We start from the raw sequence: 14,910 nt of genomic DNA, 5'->3' as shown, positions 1-14,910 counted from the left end.
CTAGTGTTGCATAGTAGTTTAATTTTGTTATCTTAATTTGTAGAAGTTTTTTTAAGTGCCTGTTGCTGGTAAACTGTTGGCTTAAACTGTGTTGGACTTGGCAGTGCTGGGTTAATGGTTCAGCTTGATGGTCTTAATGGTTTTTTTTTACCTAAATGATTCTATGAAAAGATGAAATGATCAGTTAAAACCCAGTCGCTGGATTACATGTCCGAGCAACCTGCATCCTCCCTCTGCTTAAACACAGGGCAGTCAGGTGTCTGAATGTGCTCAGACTGAATCCTACCCTTGAATTCTCTGGAACTGGAAGGGCAGTTGTGAGTGCTGATTAACCTCTAAGCTGCCACAAGAGCAATTTTTACCTTTAATTTGCCTTTGTAAAATACTAGTATAGATATAAAAATATTTTTTTTAATTATTAAAAAAACCCTCATAATTATATCTGTCCTTTTTCAAACTCTCCTTTGCATAAAACTTTGCTAATGTTAAACATTTATCCTAAAAGAAAACCCTGAGATGGATGTTCTCGTATGCCTCCCCTTCCTGGATCAGTCAGTCCTTTTCTTTTCTTTTCTTTCCTCCTCCAGGGCTACAAGTATATTGTGCCAGAAGGGGAGTGCTGTGGGAGGTGCCAGAAAACTGCCTGTGAGGAGCAGAACTTTTGGCCTCGGGGTGATGAAGATCCTCCTTTGCATGAGGTGAGGCTCCAGTGGGATGGACACCTCCCCTCCTAGCAAAAGCCCCCTGGAATTCTTTGTGTTCCATGGAAGGAAGTGAAGATGATATCAGCTATTTCTTTTACATATCAAGCAGCACTGAGAAACAATGTTTTGGGTGTCCCATGACCTACCCAGTCAATTCTCACACATGAATCCTCCCCACCCTTTTCTGGGCCAGATATTTTGTGTACAATTACTAATTTCAGCCATGGTAGCTTGAAAGAATGTTCATTGGGTATAGTGCCTCCCTGACCATCAGCTATTTGTTTAAATTATCCCAGTTAATTTGTATTGCAATCTGCTGCTGTCTTAAAAAAAGCCTTGTTAAAATGTCATTTTGCAACCTGCCTTTTTCCTGATTTTAACAAGGACATTTCTTAATGTGGATCAATATTCTTCTCTGCTCCATCAAACAAGCCTTCAGAAGGCCTATTTTAATGTCCCACTGTCTCTTGCTGATTTTTTTTTGGTCCTAACAGAATAATAGTTACACTTTGCAGTCTTTTTTTTGCTACTACTCTTGCAACTCTTCTGTCATAAGTGAAGAACTGTTTAACCCACTAGAAGAAAGTGGCTTTTTACTAACTTTCTGAGCAAAGATGTTTGAATTGACTGCAGCTAGGGATCTGATCTTCAGTTTCACTGTTCTTGAAGTGTATTCAGAGTGGTAATAGTGAAGGAATAAGGCTGCAAAGCAGTGACCAGCTCCTCCCACCACTGAACTGTGGCAGCATCTTCCTCCTGGCCTGTGGTGATGTCTGTTCCCATAAAGAGCAGTGGGAGTTCCCACTTTGTCTGGTCTGTGGGTGATGATAATAAGAGAACTGTCAACAGGATCTCATCTTTTCTACATTTGCAAGTGTTTCAGGTCTAGAGTCTATTGCCAGAGCCTCCTTTGGGCTTAGCAGAGCTGATTTGCAGCAGGCTGCAGCAGAAAGAGGAGCTGCTCAGCTACAGTGCAGTGCAGCCAGTCACCACGGGATCAGTGCAGATTTAACTCCAGTTAGGAGTGCTTTTCCTTCTTCACATGCTGTCTGACATGTCCCTTTTGAAGGATACTCTGGTAATTCTTATTCTCTACAAACTCAGTGTGCTCTATAAACGGCTTGTCACCATAAGGGTTTGTGGAGAGCTGTTGAGTGACACTGTTCCTGACGCAGTAAATGTGCTTTTGGCAAGCCACCATCTGGCTGGGGTGGTCTTCCCTCTGTCCAAGGGCACAAATACTGCTGTCTGTGTTTAATCCTCTCACAACTGCTCCTCAGGTTGGCACGGAGTGGCGATCCCCCTGGAACCACTGCATTGTCAACGAGTGTGTCCGGGTGAACAATGAGGTTTTTGTGCAGCAAAAGAATGTCTCTTGCATCCAAATGGATGTGCCTGACTGTCCAGAGGGAACTGAGCTGCGCTGTGACCAAGTGATAGACTGCTGTCCTTCCTGCAGATGTGGTAAGGTTTGGGGGATGACAAACAGCATCGCTCCAGCATGAATTGTTTCATGGGGTGATCTTCTGTTTCTCAACAATAACTTTAAAAGTGTGTGTTATGGAAGCATAGCCCCACTTTGAAGGTCTCCTGTGTAATTTAGACATTGAGTACAGAAGCACTTGCTGCTGCATCCAAAGCCCCATGGGCAAAAGCAGAGGGGGGAGATTCTGCCTCCCATTGCCTTAAGGGAGCCCACAGGAAAGATGAAGAGAGACTATTCACAAGGGCCTGGAGTGACAGGACAAGGGGCAATGGCTTCACACTGACAGAGAGTAGGTTTAGGTGTGATATTTGGAAGCAATTCTTCCCTGTGAGGGTGCTGAGGCCCTGGCACAGGTTGCCCAGAGAAGCTGTGGCTGCCCCGTCCCTGGAAGTGTTCAAGGCCAGGTTGGATGGGGCTCTGAGCAACCTGGGATAGTGGAAGTTGTCCCTGCTCGTGGCAGTGGGATTGGAACTGGATGGGCTTTAAGGTCCCCTTCCAACCCAAGCCTATGATTCTATGACTCCTTACATAGTCTTGGCTCAGAAGTCTAAATCAGAAGATTTGGGTAGTTGGCCTCAGTCTGGGAAGACTCACAGTGATGTTTAGTTGACAAGTATGTGTGCAACCACAGGGTGAGGAGGGAGCAGTGGGAGGAGGAGAGGATATATGCTCTCTAACTTGCAGAAAATCTGAGTGCATCTTCTGAGAGTATGAGGCTTGAACTGGAGGGGAAAGTTTATCTTCTGCCATGTATTTGTTCAAAAAAAGCTTAGCTAGAGATATTTTTATGCAGCATCAAGTATAGCTCTGACAAATTGTTGCCTTTCAAGGTATAATGTAAGGAGGCTCAGTTATGCCTCTTTACAGTGAAACTGGATACAAATTTCTTCAAGCTGGAACTGTGCTAAGTCAAAAAATCGTCACTGTGGTTGATTAAATCTTGGAACTGTCATTGTGATGGTAATGCTAAATGGAATACTTCGTTCTTTTTCAGTACCCCTGAATGGTTGTCCTTTGAATGGCACTGTTATTGGGGTAAGACACAAATTCCTTTTATTTGCTGAGATGGTAAGATACCTAAATGTATGAATGAGCTTTTGAAGGACACACACTTGTCAGAATACACACACACAGAATACAGGGCAGCTTTTTTTCCAGACAGAATCTCTGCAAGAGAGACCTTGGAGTAAAAGCAGTGCCAGGGGGCTCAGCACGTCTATGTCCAGCTCCTGACTCTGCCAGGATCTTCCTATATGACAATGAGCATCTCTGCAAAATGGGGACAGCAATATTTCCCTATCTTGAAGGATGCTTGAAAAGCATGCTTAGAAACTGTGGTAATCTGCATTTTGTAATGGTTTGCAGACTACCAAACACACAGGAAACTCTCTGCGAGGGTTAATCTCCCAAGCGATCCTTGCCCACTTTGGGGAAGCAAAACCTTCCCATATTCTGCTCAGAGGATAAGGCAGATTAAAACAAGGATGGGGACTTGCTCCACCTGTGTGGAAGGAGAGGTATCCCTCCTTGGCTATTAGCAGGAACAGGAAAGCTGAGCTTCCTCCCTGTTTGACCTCTTTTCCCTTTCAAGATCCCTGCTGATATGCCCTGTGAGGAAATTTTTTCTCAACTGTGTATTTAATGGATAGATTAAGACATGTTTAACCCAGCCCATGACAGTGGGAATGATGAGAGTCAAGCATCTGATCTCATTTATGCCGAATTTATCTTTGGAGAGCTCTGTCAATTGTCCATTGTTTCCCTAAATCCATATTCTGGCAGCACCTCTGGTGTCAAAGAGCTCTAAATATTCTCACCATCCCCCAGGGAAACAGGTTCTCTTTAGTCATTTAACCTAACTTTAACCTACTCATTCCTGCTTTGTCAACGTGTGTCTTCCTTTTTCATTTATTTAAAGGTAACTTTACTCAAATCCCTTTATATTTTAGTGGTGAGGCAGAGTGAACCTTTCTCCATCTATTTCTTGTGGTTTGGATACTTTTTTCAGAGTCCAAAGGCGTAAGTTTATCACTTTGTTAGAGCTAAAGCCATGTCATCAAGCATCCATCATTCTATGTAGGGATGACTTCCCTGTAGAATTAAATCCAAGGAAAAACTCTGCCTTTCTTGTCAGGACACTGGTTTAAAAGTGATAAATTCTGGAATAATCTACTTTCTCTTTGATCCCTCTACTTGTTTCCTCTAGAGTATGTTGTCAAAACTAGTTGTGGCATCCTATGAAGACAATATTTCTAGGGAATGTCAAGCAGGACAGTAATTAGCAGCTTCTGCCACCTTCTCTTACAGAGGATTATATATCCCATATGTATTTTTTTTTTCTGTATTGCAAACCAAAGCTCTTTTCAATTGTGTGCTGTTCTTCCATGACCAACTAATTTTTTTTCTCTTCCAACAAAATGTTCACCTGATCTGTCAAGTAAAGTATTTTTTCTCTCTTCAACCATTTCAAAATATTTACAAATAATTTAAAATGAAACGTAAGCAAATTTTGAAACAAAATGTCAAGTCAAAGGCAAAATGAAAAGTGTCTGTTTTGAAGACTTCAAAATAAAATGTCTCAGCTCCTGCAATATTGAAAAAAAATCCTAAAATTTCTTAAACTAGCTTCATTTAATGACTTACTGTAAGTTAAATAGTTGTAGGTCTGAAAGATTTTGAACACCTGGCATCACTACAGCTTTGTCTTGTACTATTCTCTGCTTCAGTGACTTGTTCCAGGGTCCTGGTTAGGAAGGAAGATGTGGTGTCCACAGAAGTTTATGCTTCCTGAATTTCAAACCCTTTACACTGGGTCCTTTAAGAATAGGCTTCAAGTTTCATCTTATATCAAGGGAAGACTTTGCTGCATTAACTCCTTCACTGAATAGTTCCAAGTTTTGAGTCTTTTACTGCATTTCTGGTAATGGACTGTGTCCTTAATCCCTTTACATTTTTGTCTTGTATCTGGTTACCCATATTATGTTCCAGTAATTTGGTGTATTGCATCCATTCTGCTGTTCTTAACAATGCTGTGGGCTTTAACTGCAAGCTTCCAAGCAGGTGGCTGTATTTACCAAAAGGATTATCATCATCACTCGTGTTTTCCCAGGCTTTTCCTGAGTGGCATTTTTGAAGGTGATCCGAGCAGATTTGGGCTTTATGCAGGTTATTTTGGTGGCACTGGGTTAGTGGGTGTTGACATTTCATTCCAAGCTAGCCAAGAAAGCACACGATAGGTGTGTTATATAAAGGGGAAAAGCTGTATCAATCCATTATTTTGTTCAGTTCTGTCACACTAAGCAAATTTTGGATGGGGCAAGACCTTCCCCTGAAAGTTCAAGGCACTTGTGTGTGAAGATTTTGTTTCAACGCATCTCTAGTAATCCCTATGTTCCTGCCTGTCACAGTGATCGTCATATGAATTCAACTTTATCTATTTTGTACTTAATTGGAATGTTAGAGCTATTAGAAGATACCATGAGGATATCAGTGATAACAGTCATGGCTTTGTAGATCCTTTCTTTATGATGTTAAAGCCTGGGGCTACTGAGGCATTCTTTGATAAACCATGCCACTGGTCTGCACTAGAACTGTCGCTCTGGTGTCTGACTGCTTTCCAGTGTTGAGATCAAACAAGAAATCTGGAGTTTCATAGGATATTTTCTCTCTACCTGTTGTGGTGTAACCCCAGCTGGCAGCCACTTGCTCACTCCTCACCAGCAGGATGGAGGAGAGAATGGGAAGGGTAAAAGCGAGAAAACTCCTGGGTTGGGATGAAGATAGTTTGATAGTGAAAGCAAAAGCCACGCAAGCAAAGCAAAACAAGGAATTCATTCACTGCTTGCCATGGTTGGGCAGGTGTTCAGCCTTCCCAGACGAGCAGAACGGTGACTTGGGAAGACAAACACCATCACTCCAAATATCCCCCCTTCCTCCTTCTTCTCCCCACTTTATATTCTGATCATGATGCCATAAGGTCTGGAATGTCCCTTTGTTCAGTTGGGATCCCAGCTGTGTCTCTTCCCAGCCTCCCACACACACCCAGTCTCCTCAGCAGCCTGGCAGTAGGAAAAGCAGAAAAGGCCTTGGCTCTGTGCAATTCCTCCTTTGCAATAACAACATCTCTTGTATTATCATCCTTGTGTGCAGCACAAGTCCAAACCACAGCCCCATTCCAGCCACTGGGAAGGAAATTAACTCTACCCCAGCCAAAACCAGCACTCCCTCCCTCTCCCAAAGCAAAATTTTGGGTGTATCCCCATGCCTGCATCCACTGAGGTTTTTTAACCCTCCATATAATGATATTCTCTACAAAAGGTTAAACCTGGGAAGCTGAAGAATCCCATGTTCAGGTCTCAAGCTGAGTTGTTCAAAGACAGGGATCTCCCCCTCGGTGTTTCCTCTTTCATCATGTTTTATGTGGTGGATCCTTTTTCTAGACCTCAGGAGAGAGTCATTACTGTTACTGGTTATAGAGGCCTGAGGATCTCTGTTGTCCTGGGGCACAGAATGAGAATGTAGCTAAAATTCTGTTCTCAGAACATTTGTCCTTCAGAGTATTGGCTCTAAACTACCCATAAATGCATTACTTTTGCACTGTTACTGTGGCCAGCTTCTTGTTTTTGCTCAGTTTGTTTCACGAGCATTTAATAATTCAAAAAGGAATCTGAGGATATGCACAGTATGTACCATGGGAAATTCCCATTCCAAATGAAATCAACGGTGGCATTCCATTAATATCTAAAGCGCAACTCAAACCTTTCATAATCTTGTAAAATTGTCTATTTACCTTATTTATTTACCTTATTTATTAGCTTTTAGAAGTTCTTTGTGAAAATCTTGACTAGGCTGATCCCACTTTATTCCTTCAACCTTTGTGGTTTGTTATTTTGGGGTTGAAATTGAAGGGCTTTGCACTTGGGAGGAAGAAAGACTTTGTCTTTCAGATTCCTTTCCGTGTAGGGTAACCAATTACTGACTCCACATCTTTTTATTTCCCACTTAATGGTTTGGCATTTTTGCTCTGCATTTTAAATGCCATTTTTGCTTGCTTTGAAAAGGTGATGGCATCCAGAAAACAGGGTGCTGGGGAAGAGCTCAGGGAATTTTAAATGTCCTCAGCCTGATTTGCTTATAACTATGGACAACTAGAGTTCTTCAATCAGTAATTCTGGGATTTTTTTGTTTGTCTTTTCTCAATTTTAAGCTTTTAGGCCTTTAGAGATTCCAAGCAGTGTTGTTACAAAAACAAACAATTTCTGCCCATAGTATGTGGGTTGTGATGGCTCTAGAATAAAAACTGGTTGCCAAATCAATTCATTACACTCCAAAAATGAACTCTTGGCAACCACATAGAATAAAAAAAAATCTTCCTCATGACTTTCAAGGATCCCTTTCTTGCTTGCTAGATTTGTAAGCAACAAAGAGATGCCAATGCCATTTCTCAGACTAAGGACTTCTAAAGGCCTTTCTTGAAAAATAGCCTCATGCCATGCTGCTTGTTCTGGAATCACAGATGCAAAAAATTGGGGTCTCTGGAAACTTGGGAAACATGGGTTTCTTGTTCCCCTAGCAAAGAATTACAGTGCAAGATTTAATGAAAGCGATTTAACCTGAAGTCTCTTGTTGGTTTGAGTTTTGCTGGCGAGATGGTCGCTGACTGACAAACCGGTTCCAATGTTGCAGCACGGGAGACGCCTGATGGTGGATCAGTGCACGACGTGTGACTGCTTCCAGTCAGCACCTCGGAAATACACTCTGAGATGCACCAAACTGAACTGCCAGGCCTGTCCAGCGGTGAGTGTGAGCAGCCTGACGGTTCTGCTTAGGAGTGTGTCTGATGAGAGTTGTATTCTTCACTGCACACACCAGTTTATGTTTGGTACAATTCTGGGGCCTTTGGCGTTTCTTCAGGTTCTTCTGAGAAGTCTTGGCTCTGTGTTCTTTCCATGAATTAGATGATATGCACCAAATCTGATCTAAAGATAGATAACTTTACATGCTACTCAGCTCCACTGGCACATTTTATTGTTTATTTTAGATTACTTAGGGCAATATAAGGTTTGGCAAATCATTTGCAACAGGAACTGCTGTGTCCTCATTCCTACAGTGTTATCTGTCCCTCCAGGGACTGGCAGCTCAGACAAATATCCATGCTTCAGGCCTTTCCTATGACCCTTCCAAGTTGTCTAAAAACTGGGCTCAGTAGCTTTTGTTTAGTTCTCAGCCCATGCCTTTGATGATTTGAGGTGATTGTCCCCACCAGTTCCACTGGTTTTTTGAAGTCTTTGCTGCTGCTTTGCTGCTATCACCTGCAAGGAATGACTTTGACTGAGAAAGCCAGAGGGATATAGCTCCCATTTTCACTCCACTGACTAACAGTGTGACAGGAGTGCCTGATTAGCTCTGCTCAGTCGTGTAGTTTTCACTCTTAGCACCAACACCTCGAGTAGAAGGAGACCTAAGTGAGTTGCAGAGGCTGTTTTAATCTCCCCGTGTCCAAAGAGCACAGACCAGCAGCTAAGTTTCACAGAAAAAAGCTTAAATGCCTCTTCCTCTTCTTCATCCTTTCCCTGGATGATGGATGGAGCCCAATGAGCCCAACCAAACCCAGGGCCTGTGTAAGCGGTGGCTGTGGCACCCAAAATCCACATCTCTAACATGATCCTGTGGGATTCCTGGCTCATGTCCAGGAGAGGCATACACTGATAGGGTCCCTGGAAAAGAGAGGGGCAGAGTTTTGGATGAGTCCAATCTCCCATCCTGAAGTAGAACTGGAAAAGACTGGAAATGTAGTTAAGTTTCTGTAGGGAGTAATCTCTACCAATAAAAAACTAGAGCAAGACTTCAGGCTCAAATGATTTCCTGCAACCCTTTTTCTTGAAGAATTGACAACAGTGTCCCAGCTGGCCTGTTGAGAGTAGAAAAATGACATTGTGACTTCCAAGTGATGTCCAGGGACAGGTCAGTGTTTAGGACAACCTGAGGCCAGCCAGTTTCATGTGGAGAATGCAGCTCAGATAATTCATACGTGTTCCATTTGTCCACTGGGGCATCAAACTGTCCTTGATGCCTTTTATTTGGTGGTGTGGATGCAGCCTGTGACCAAAACGACAGCCTGGAATACATTTTGTAATTTTAGACCCTAATATCACCCCTCCAGTAAGGTTCGATTGTAGACATAGGCTTCTGATGGGAAAATAAATGGCCAAGCTCAGTGCTGAGCATCCTTCTCAAAATATAACTTCCACAAAATATAACCTGGTAGATCTATGGAAAAAACCCAAAGAGATACACCAGACTGGATTTGTGGCCAGAGACATGTGTGCATATGTGTGTTCCCACACAAAGATACACAAACATCCATTCTTGCTGCTCAATGCAAGAAGCCAGCTGTAGAAATTAAAGGTAGAGGAATCAATATAATACATGGTAAAAAAAAAAAAAGGGGAAACATTCCTGTCCTGCTTCTTTCACCACCCACACATTTCCCAAACAGCTCCTTTTCCCCACGTGACCGAAAGTACAGACTAGACAGAAAACCCTGAAGAAAGGGCCATTTCCAGTTGGGCTTATTAAGGACTGTGAACTTGTGTTTGGGAGATGTGCAGCTACCCAAGGGAAGTTGCAGGTCTAGGGATATATGTCCCTTCCTAGCCATTGTAATGAATTTGTGGAGCTTAAGGGGGGAAAAAAAAAATCAAATAAGATACAGAATGTCTTTATCCCCCTAAGGCCAGTGGGATTCACACACTTCACAGGATCTTTCCTGTCTCAAAGCCTTCGACTTCATGGTATACCCAGATTAAAAGCAATTCCTTACTAATGGATAAAATTTAAGAGTACAAATGGGTTAAGAGTACCAATTCTCTCAGGAGCACCTGCTTTCTCCAGGATGCTGCAGTTGGGAAAGTAAAAAGCAGTGGTAATTGAAGTGCAGCCAACTCCAGCATATTCTGCTCAGGATGGTCATTTTATGACCTGCCTTAGGTGCTTATATTTTTGCAAGTAGGGTAAGTTCCCCTAAATAACAGTGAACTATGTTTTCTCCCAATGATTTAATAGCAACCCCCCCTCCCCAAATTCTCTTTCTATAAAAAACATATGGATAACATGCATGCCTTCACTTGAACCAGAAAGTGTTTGTTTTCTTAAAAATGTTCATCTCATCATAAGCAGCTGTTGGTTATCTGGAGCAGCTGGGGACATTACTGTGGGACACTTCATGTGTTAGCTCAGTTCCTTTCTGCTTGGTTTGGTTTTTTCCTTTCCATTATCCACTCTATACCTTTCTTCCTCCCCCCCTAGTGCTGCTCATTCTCCCATGCTTTTTTTCCTGCCACTGTTTTTCCCTTCAGTGCTGTTTGTGGGGCTCCATTATTCCCCTTTTCTTTTTTCTCTCCTTTTCCCTTTTATTATATTGTACCTTCTCTGATGCTCTTTTACTCTCTTGTATTATCAGCTATTTTATTTTTCTTTCCACACTCCAAATTTTCCAGCTTAGCCTTGTTCTCCCTTTTCCCTGCCACTAGATATCTTGTCCTTTTCTCTCCAGTTTCAGCACTTCCAACTACTTTTCCATGTTGCATTGTATAGAATTCATTGGCTTTACTGAGAAACATTTTGCTGGCCATCGTTTTGTCCACTGAATCTAATTTTTTTTTTTTTAAAAACCTTCTTAAAATAAATACAGGATGCATGCTTAAAACCAAATAAACCCAGAAAAATGTCCTTTACCTTCTAGAATTACAGAAGGCAGGAAATCCCTGGCTCTTGCTGTGGAAAATGTGTGCCAACTTCATGTAGCATCAGGCTGAGAGATGGAAGGGCTCAATATCTTCAGGTAAGTTTTAGGCACTCTTTCTTTTATTTATAAGTAAATGTAAATGTATCATCAGTTTCTGTTAGACCCTAGGGGAGTACATTTTGCTTCATTTTTGATTAGGTAGCATGGTATTACTAGTGCTTTCTTCATCTCAGAATGGTTGATCAAGAAAGTTAATATGTTTGTAAAGGAGACTTCATACCACAGTGCAAAATTCTAGAGGGGCATTCTATATTCATGAATGTTATCAAGGAACTTTAACTGGAATATGACCTCAACAGGTGTTTAGAAGAAATTAAACCCCTCATTTTAAACGTGAAATAGGTAAGTTGAAAATGTGAATTTTGAAAAACTTCTCCAGCATAGAATCATGGAATTGATTGGGTTGGAAGGGACGTTAAAGATTATCTTGTTCCAACACCTTCCACTAGACCAGGTTGCTCAGAGCCCCATCCAGCCTGGCCTTAATGCATGATATGTTCTTAAACAGGATGAGAGAAAACAGCCTCAATTGGCACCAGGGGAGGTTTAGATTGGATAGCAAATTTTTTCTTCACTGGAAGGATGTTCCAGCTTTGGCACAGGCTGCCCAGGGCAGTGGTTGAATCACCAGCCCTGGAAGGATTTTAAAAATGTGTAGATGTGGCCCTTAGGGACATGGTTTAGTGGTGGACTTGATTGGCAGTGTGAGGTTAGTGGCTGGACTTGTTCTTAAGGGTTTATTTGAACTTAAATGATTCTGTGTGGGGGTGGTTTTACGTAAGTATTTTTAAAGAAGCTCCCAACTCATCCAGAAGGTAAATAATTGTATATATGTCTCTTTAAAAGACAATTCACAGGCCAGACCCCCAAATCTCTCACTTAGAGAAGTTTTTTTCCTAAGTTAATGGAAATTTCTTCCCTGTTAAGACCTGAAAAAGGTCAGGTTTTGGCAATCTGGGCAGAGCTGTGATCAATATGGCTGTGGAATTAAACAGAAGATGACAACTTTTTGATAAACAATGCTGCTTACTAAAGATTTTCATGTTTTATAAATGTCACCACCATGGTACTTTAATTGAGACTTCAGCCAAGGAATATCCTGAAAACTTCCTGTCCCCTGTTGTTTCTGTGTAAAGCCAACAGCACTTCAATCTTTCCAGGCAAATGCGTCCCTTCAGGATGGCTGCGACAGTCACTCCTGCAGAGTAAATGAGAGAGGGGAATTTATCTGGGAAAGGAGAATCACTGGCTGCCCTCCATTTGATGCCAGAAGATGCCTGGCTGAAGGAGTAAGTAGAGAAATGGGACCTGTTCCCAGGTTTCCTAATGGACTCTGTCACGTTTATGGTACCTTCTGTGTGCTGGGGTGGGAAACCCCAACCCTCTCCCAATGCCTTGGCTAAACTGAATTTGAACTTTCTCTGAAATTCAGAAAGATGTAGGTTTTCTCTGTTTCAAAGTGTATGCTGGCTTTTTGTGGGTCTGTACTGACTGCTTACAGTAATTCTGTTATGAATGTGAAGCTGAATATTTGAAATACCAAACGTTTGCAAGTAGTGCTTCTAACAATGTTCTCAGTTCAGGATCCAGAGCAAAACTGTGTGGACAATGACAAAAACAGAGAAATATGCATATGAAATGCCAAGATATTTTTTCTCTGCCATTATGTGAGGTTTGAGAAAGGAATTTTCACCCTGCTGTAGGAAGATCAAACTTCCAGGACTGCAGTTGTTTAGCAGGATAGTGTTTAGCCCTGCACAAAGTATCCACCCATCTTTCTTGTGATTTGATGTTAATTAGACACTGAGGAGCGGAGTTAGGTGGGAACGTAGCACATGGGGCCCTGCTTTTGCTCTTCTGTCAGGTTTTATACATCTTACAGGTGTTTATATCCACCTGTTCCCATTTTCTTGGGCATGGCAGGAAGCAGGGAGCCTGTAATAAAGCTTGTAGTCAAACCACTCTGCTCATACACAGAAAACAAATGGAGGATTTGTTATGCATAATGCAGGAAAAATAAAGCTTCTGCAGGGCATTTCTCACTTTGTGAAATTACGGTACACAGTTTTGTTATATAAACAAAGATTAAGAAAGAAGTGCTGCATTATATTACAGGCTTGGGGTTATTATCATATTCAAATGATCTTAATGGAAAATCAGTGAAAAACAGTTTACTATTTAACGAGAATTTCTCAAACTGCATTTATCCTTCTCCTATCCCTCCCAAACAGAACTATTTGGGCTATAAAATTAGTGGTTTTCATCTAGTTGGGAGATAAAAATTTTAGGGTTTTTAATTAAAAAAAGCCTCCAGACTTTGGAGCATGTGAGCTCAGGGTTTTAGCCCAACAATGGCATCACCCTGCAGTGTAAATATTTCTCTGTTTTTCCTTTCACTGTGGATTTTCAATAATTTGCATCATACATATATTTCTGAGAATTATTTTTTGGATGATAGCAATGAAACAAGAAACATAAAGTTTTCTGGCTTTTGAAACTTACTTGACAGGTGTGATATTTTTTAAACAGATATGAGACTTGAATGCTACTGGTTTTATCCTTCTGGTTTCCAGGAATTTATTCATATTTAATGTCTTTATTTTAGAAAGCTCCTAATAGAAGGTGAGAACAATATTTTCAGGTGTTGAACTTGCTAAAAGCCAATTATTTCCAATTAGCTACCAGCAAATACCATCACAAGTTCAAAACCTTAAAATTGATAAAGAGAAGATTATTAATGTAGATTTATAATTTTGTATAATACAGATATTCACGTGTTTGGTTTTTTCTTTTGCCTAGTACCCTGCTTTACACATCTTATTTCAGCAGAAGAGAAGTGACAAAATTTTGGTTCTTTTTTTTTTTTTTGTCATTTTAGGGCAGAATTTCAAAAATTGGCAACACTTGCTGTGACACATGTAAGTAAATAATCCAGAAATCTTGTGTGGGAATGGCAGTGTGTATAAGTACCTACATTTTCCATAATATCCAGAGTAATGAAGCAGAGCTTAGCAATGTGGTTATAATAAAGCATCAAAGAAGCCCACCCGCTGACTGGGATGCCACTGTCATGTTTTGTCATCTAGAACATGTGTTTTGACAGTATTCCCAAGTGAAATAGATACTCTCCACATTTTATGCAGATGGTAATTATGAATGTTTTATTTTATTGTTCATCTGGTGGTAACAGGAACAGTCCTGCACAGCCAGCCTGACAAGTCTCATAACCTGATACCACTGAATATGTGAGGAAAACACTTCATGAATAATTGATCAACTTAAAATTAATTAATCAAAAAAGCCAAACCCTGGTGGCAGTAATATTTTTGACAGTATAATAACCAAAAAATAGTAGGGGAAATGCATTCCTATGGAACAGCCTGACTGCTTCCTAAATTTGTCAGTTTAGGGGTCAATCCTGCAACTCTTAATTTCATGCATCATTGTGTGGATAATCCAAATGTCTGGCTGTGAGAGTAGGAAGGGTTTGCTTACATAAGGAAGGATTGCAGAGTTGGGTTCTCATTTCTAAAATGAATCTCTGATGCTTTTGTGAGCAGATAACCTCTCAGTTTTCTCCTCTGTAAGTAAAAAATAATACTGTAGCTTATTTAATATTAAAAAAAGAAAGATAACAAAGGATTGAAATTCTCTTTTAAGGTCAGAATATCAACATCTCATCTGTGTCATGTCCTTTAATTTTCCTATTTTTGCTGTGCATGTGCTAATAAATAAAAGATGGCCAGCATAGCAGCCCATCACCACACTGGCACAGGAGCTGCTGCAATAATACCCCTGATGAAGGATGGTAACTCGTAGAGAGTTTGCAGCCTTTGCCTGTCTGGATAATCACTGAGCTCTGTCTTGAGAGATAGAAGTCAGAAAGCTATTGAGAGACTGTCATCAAATGGATC

General features: G+C 41.1%; 1 protein-coding gene across 1 annotated transcript in view; it reads left to right on the top strand.

The window, feature by feature from the left end:
* The window catches only part of VWF (von Willebrand factor), a 123,618-nt gene that overhangs the window by 104,625 nt on the left and 4,083 nt on the right, over positions 1 to 14,910 (top strand). The window contains exons 44-50 of the mRNA XM_010410249.4: positions 588 to 698; positions 1,985 to 2,168; positions 3,185 to 3,225; positions 7,876 to 7,986; positions 10,934 to 11,032; positions 12,157 to 12,285; positions 13,875 to 13,914. Of these exons, the coding sequence (XP_010408551.4) occupies positions 588 to 698; positions 1,985 to 2,168; positions 3,185 to 3,225; positions 7,876 to 7,986; positions 10,934 to 11,032; positions 12,157 to 12,285; positions 13,875 to 13,914 (715 nt within the window). The remainder of the gene's footprint in view (positions 1 to 587; positions 699 to 1,984; positions 2,169 to 3,184; positions 3,226 to 7,875; positions 7,987 to 10,933; positions 11,033 to 12,156; positions 12,286 to 13,874; positions 13,915 to 14,910) is intronic.

Source organism: Corvus cornix, chromosome 1A (assembly GCF_000738735.6).
Source record: "Corvus cornix cornix isolate S_Up_H32 chromosome 1A, ASM73873v5, whole genome shotgun sequence".
Taxonomy (NCBI): domain Eukaryota; kingdom Metazoa; phylum Chordata; class Aves; order Passeriformes; family Corvidae; genus Corvus; species Corvus cornix.
This window is presented reverse-complemented; position numbering and strand designations above follow the sequence as displayed.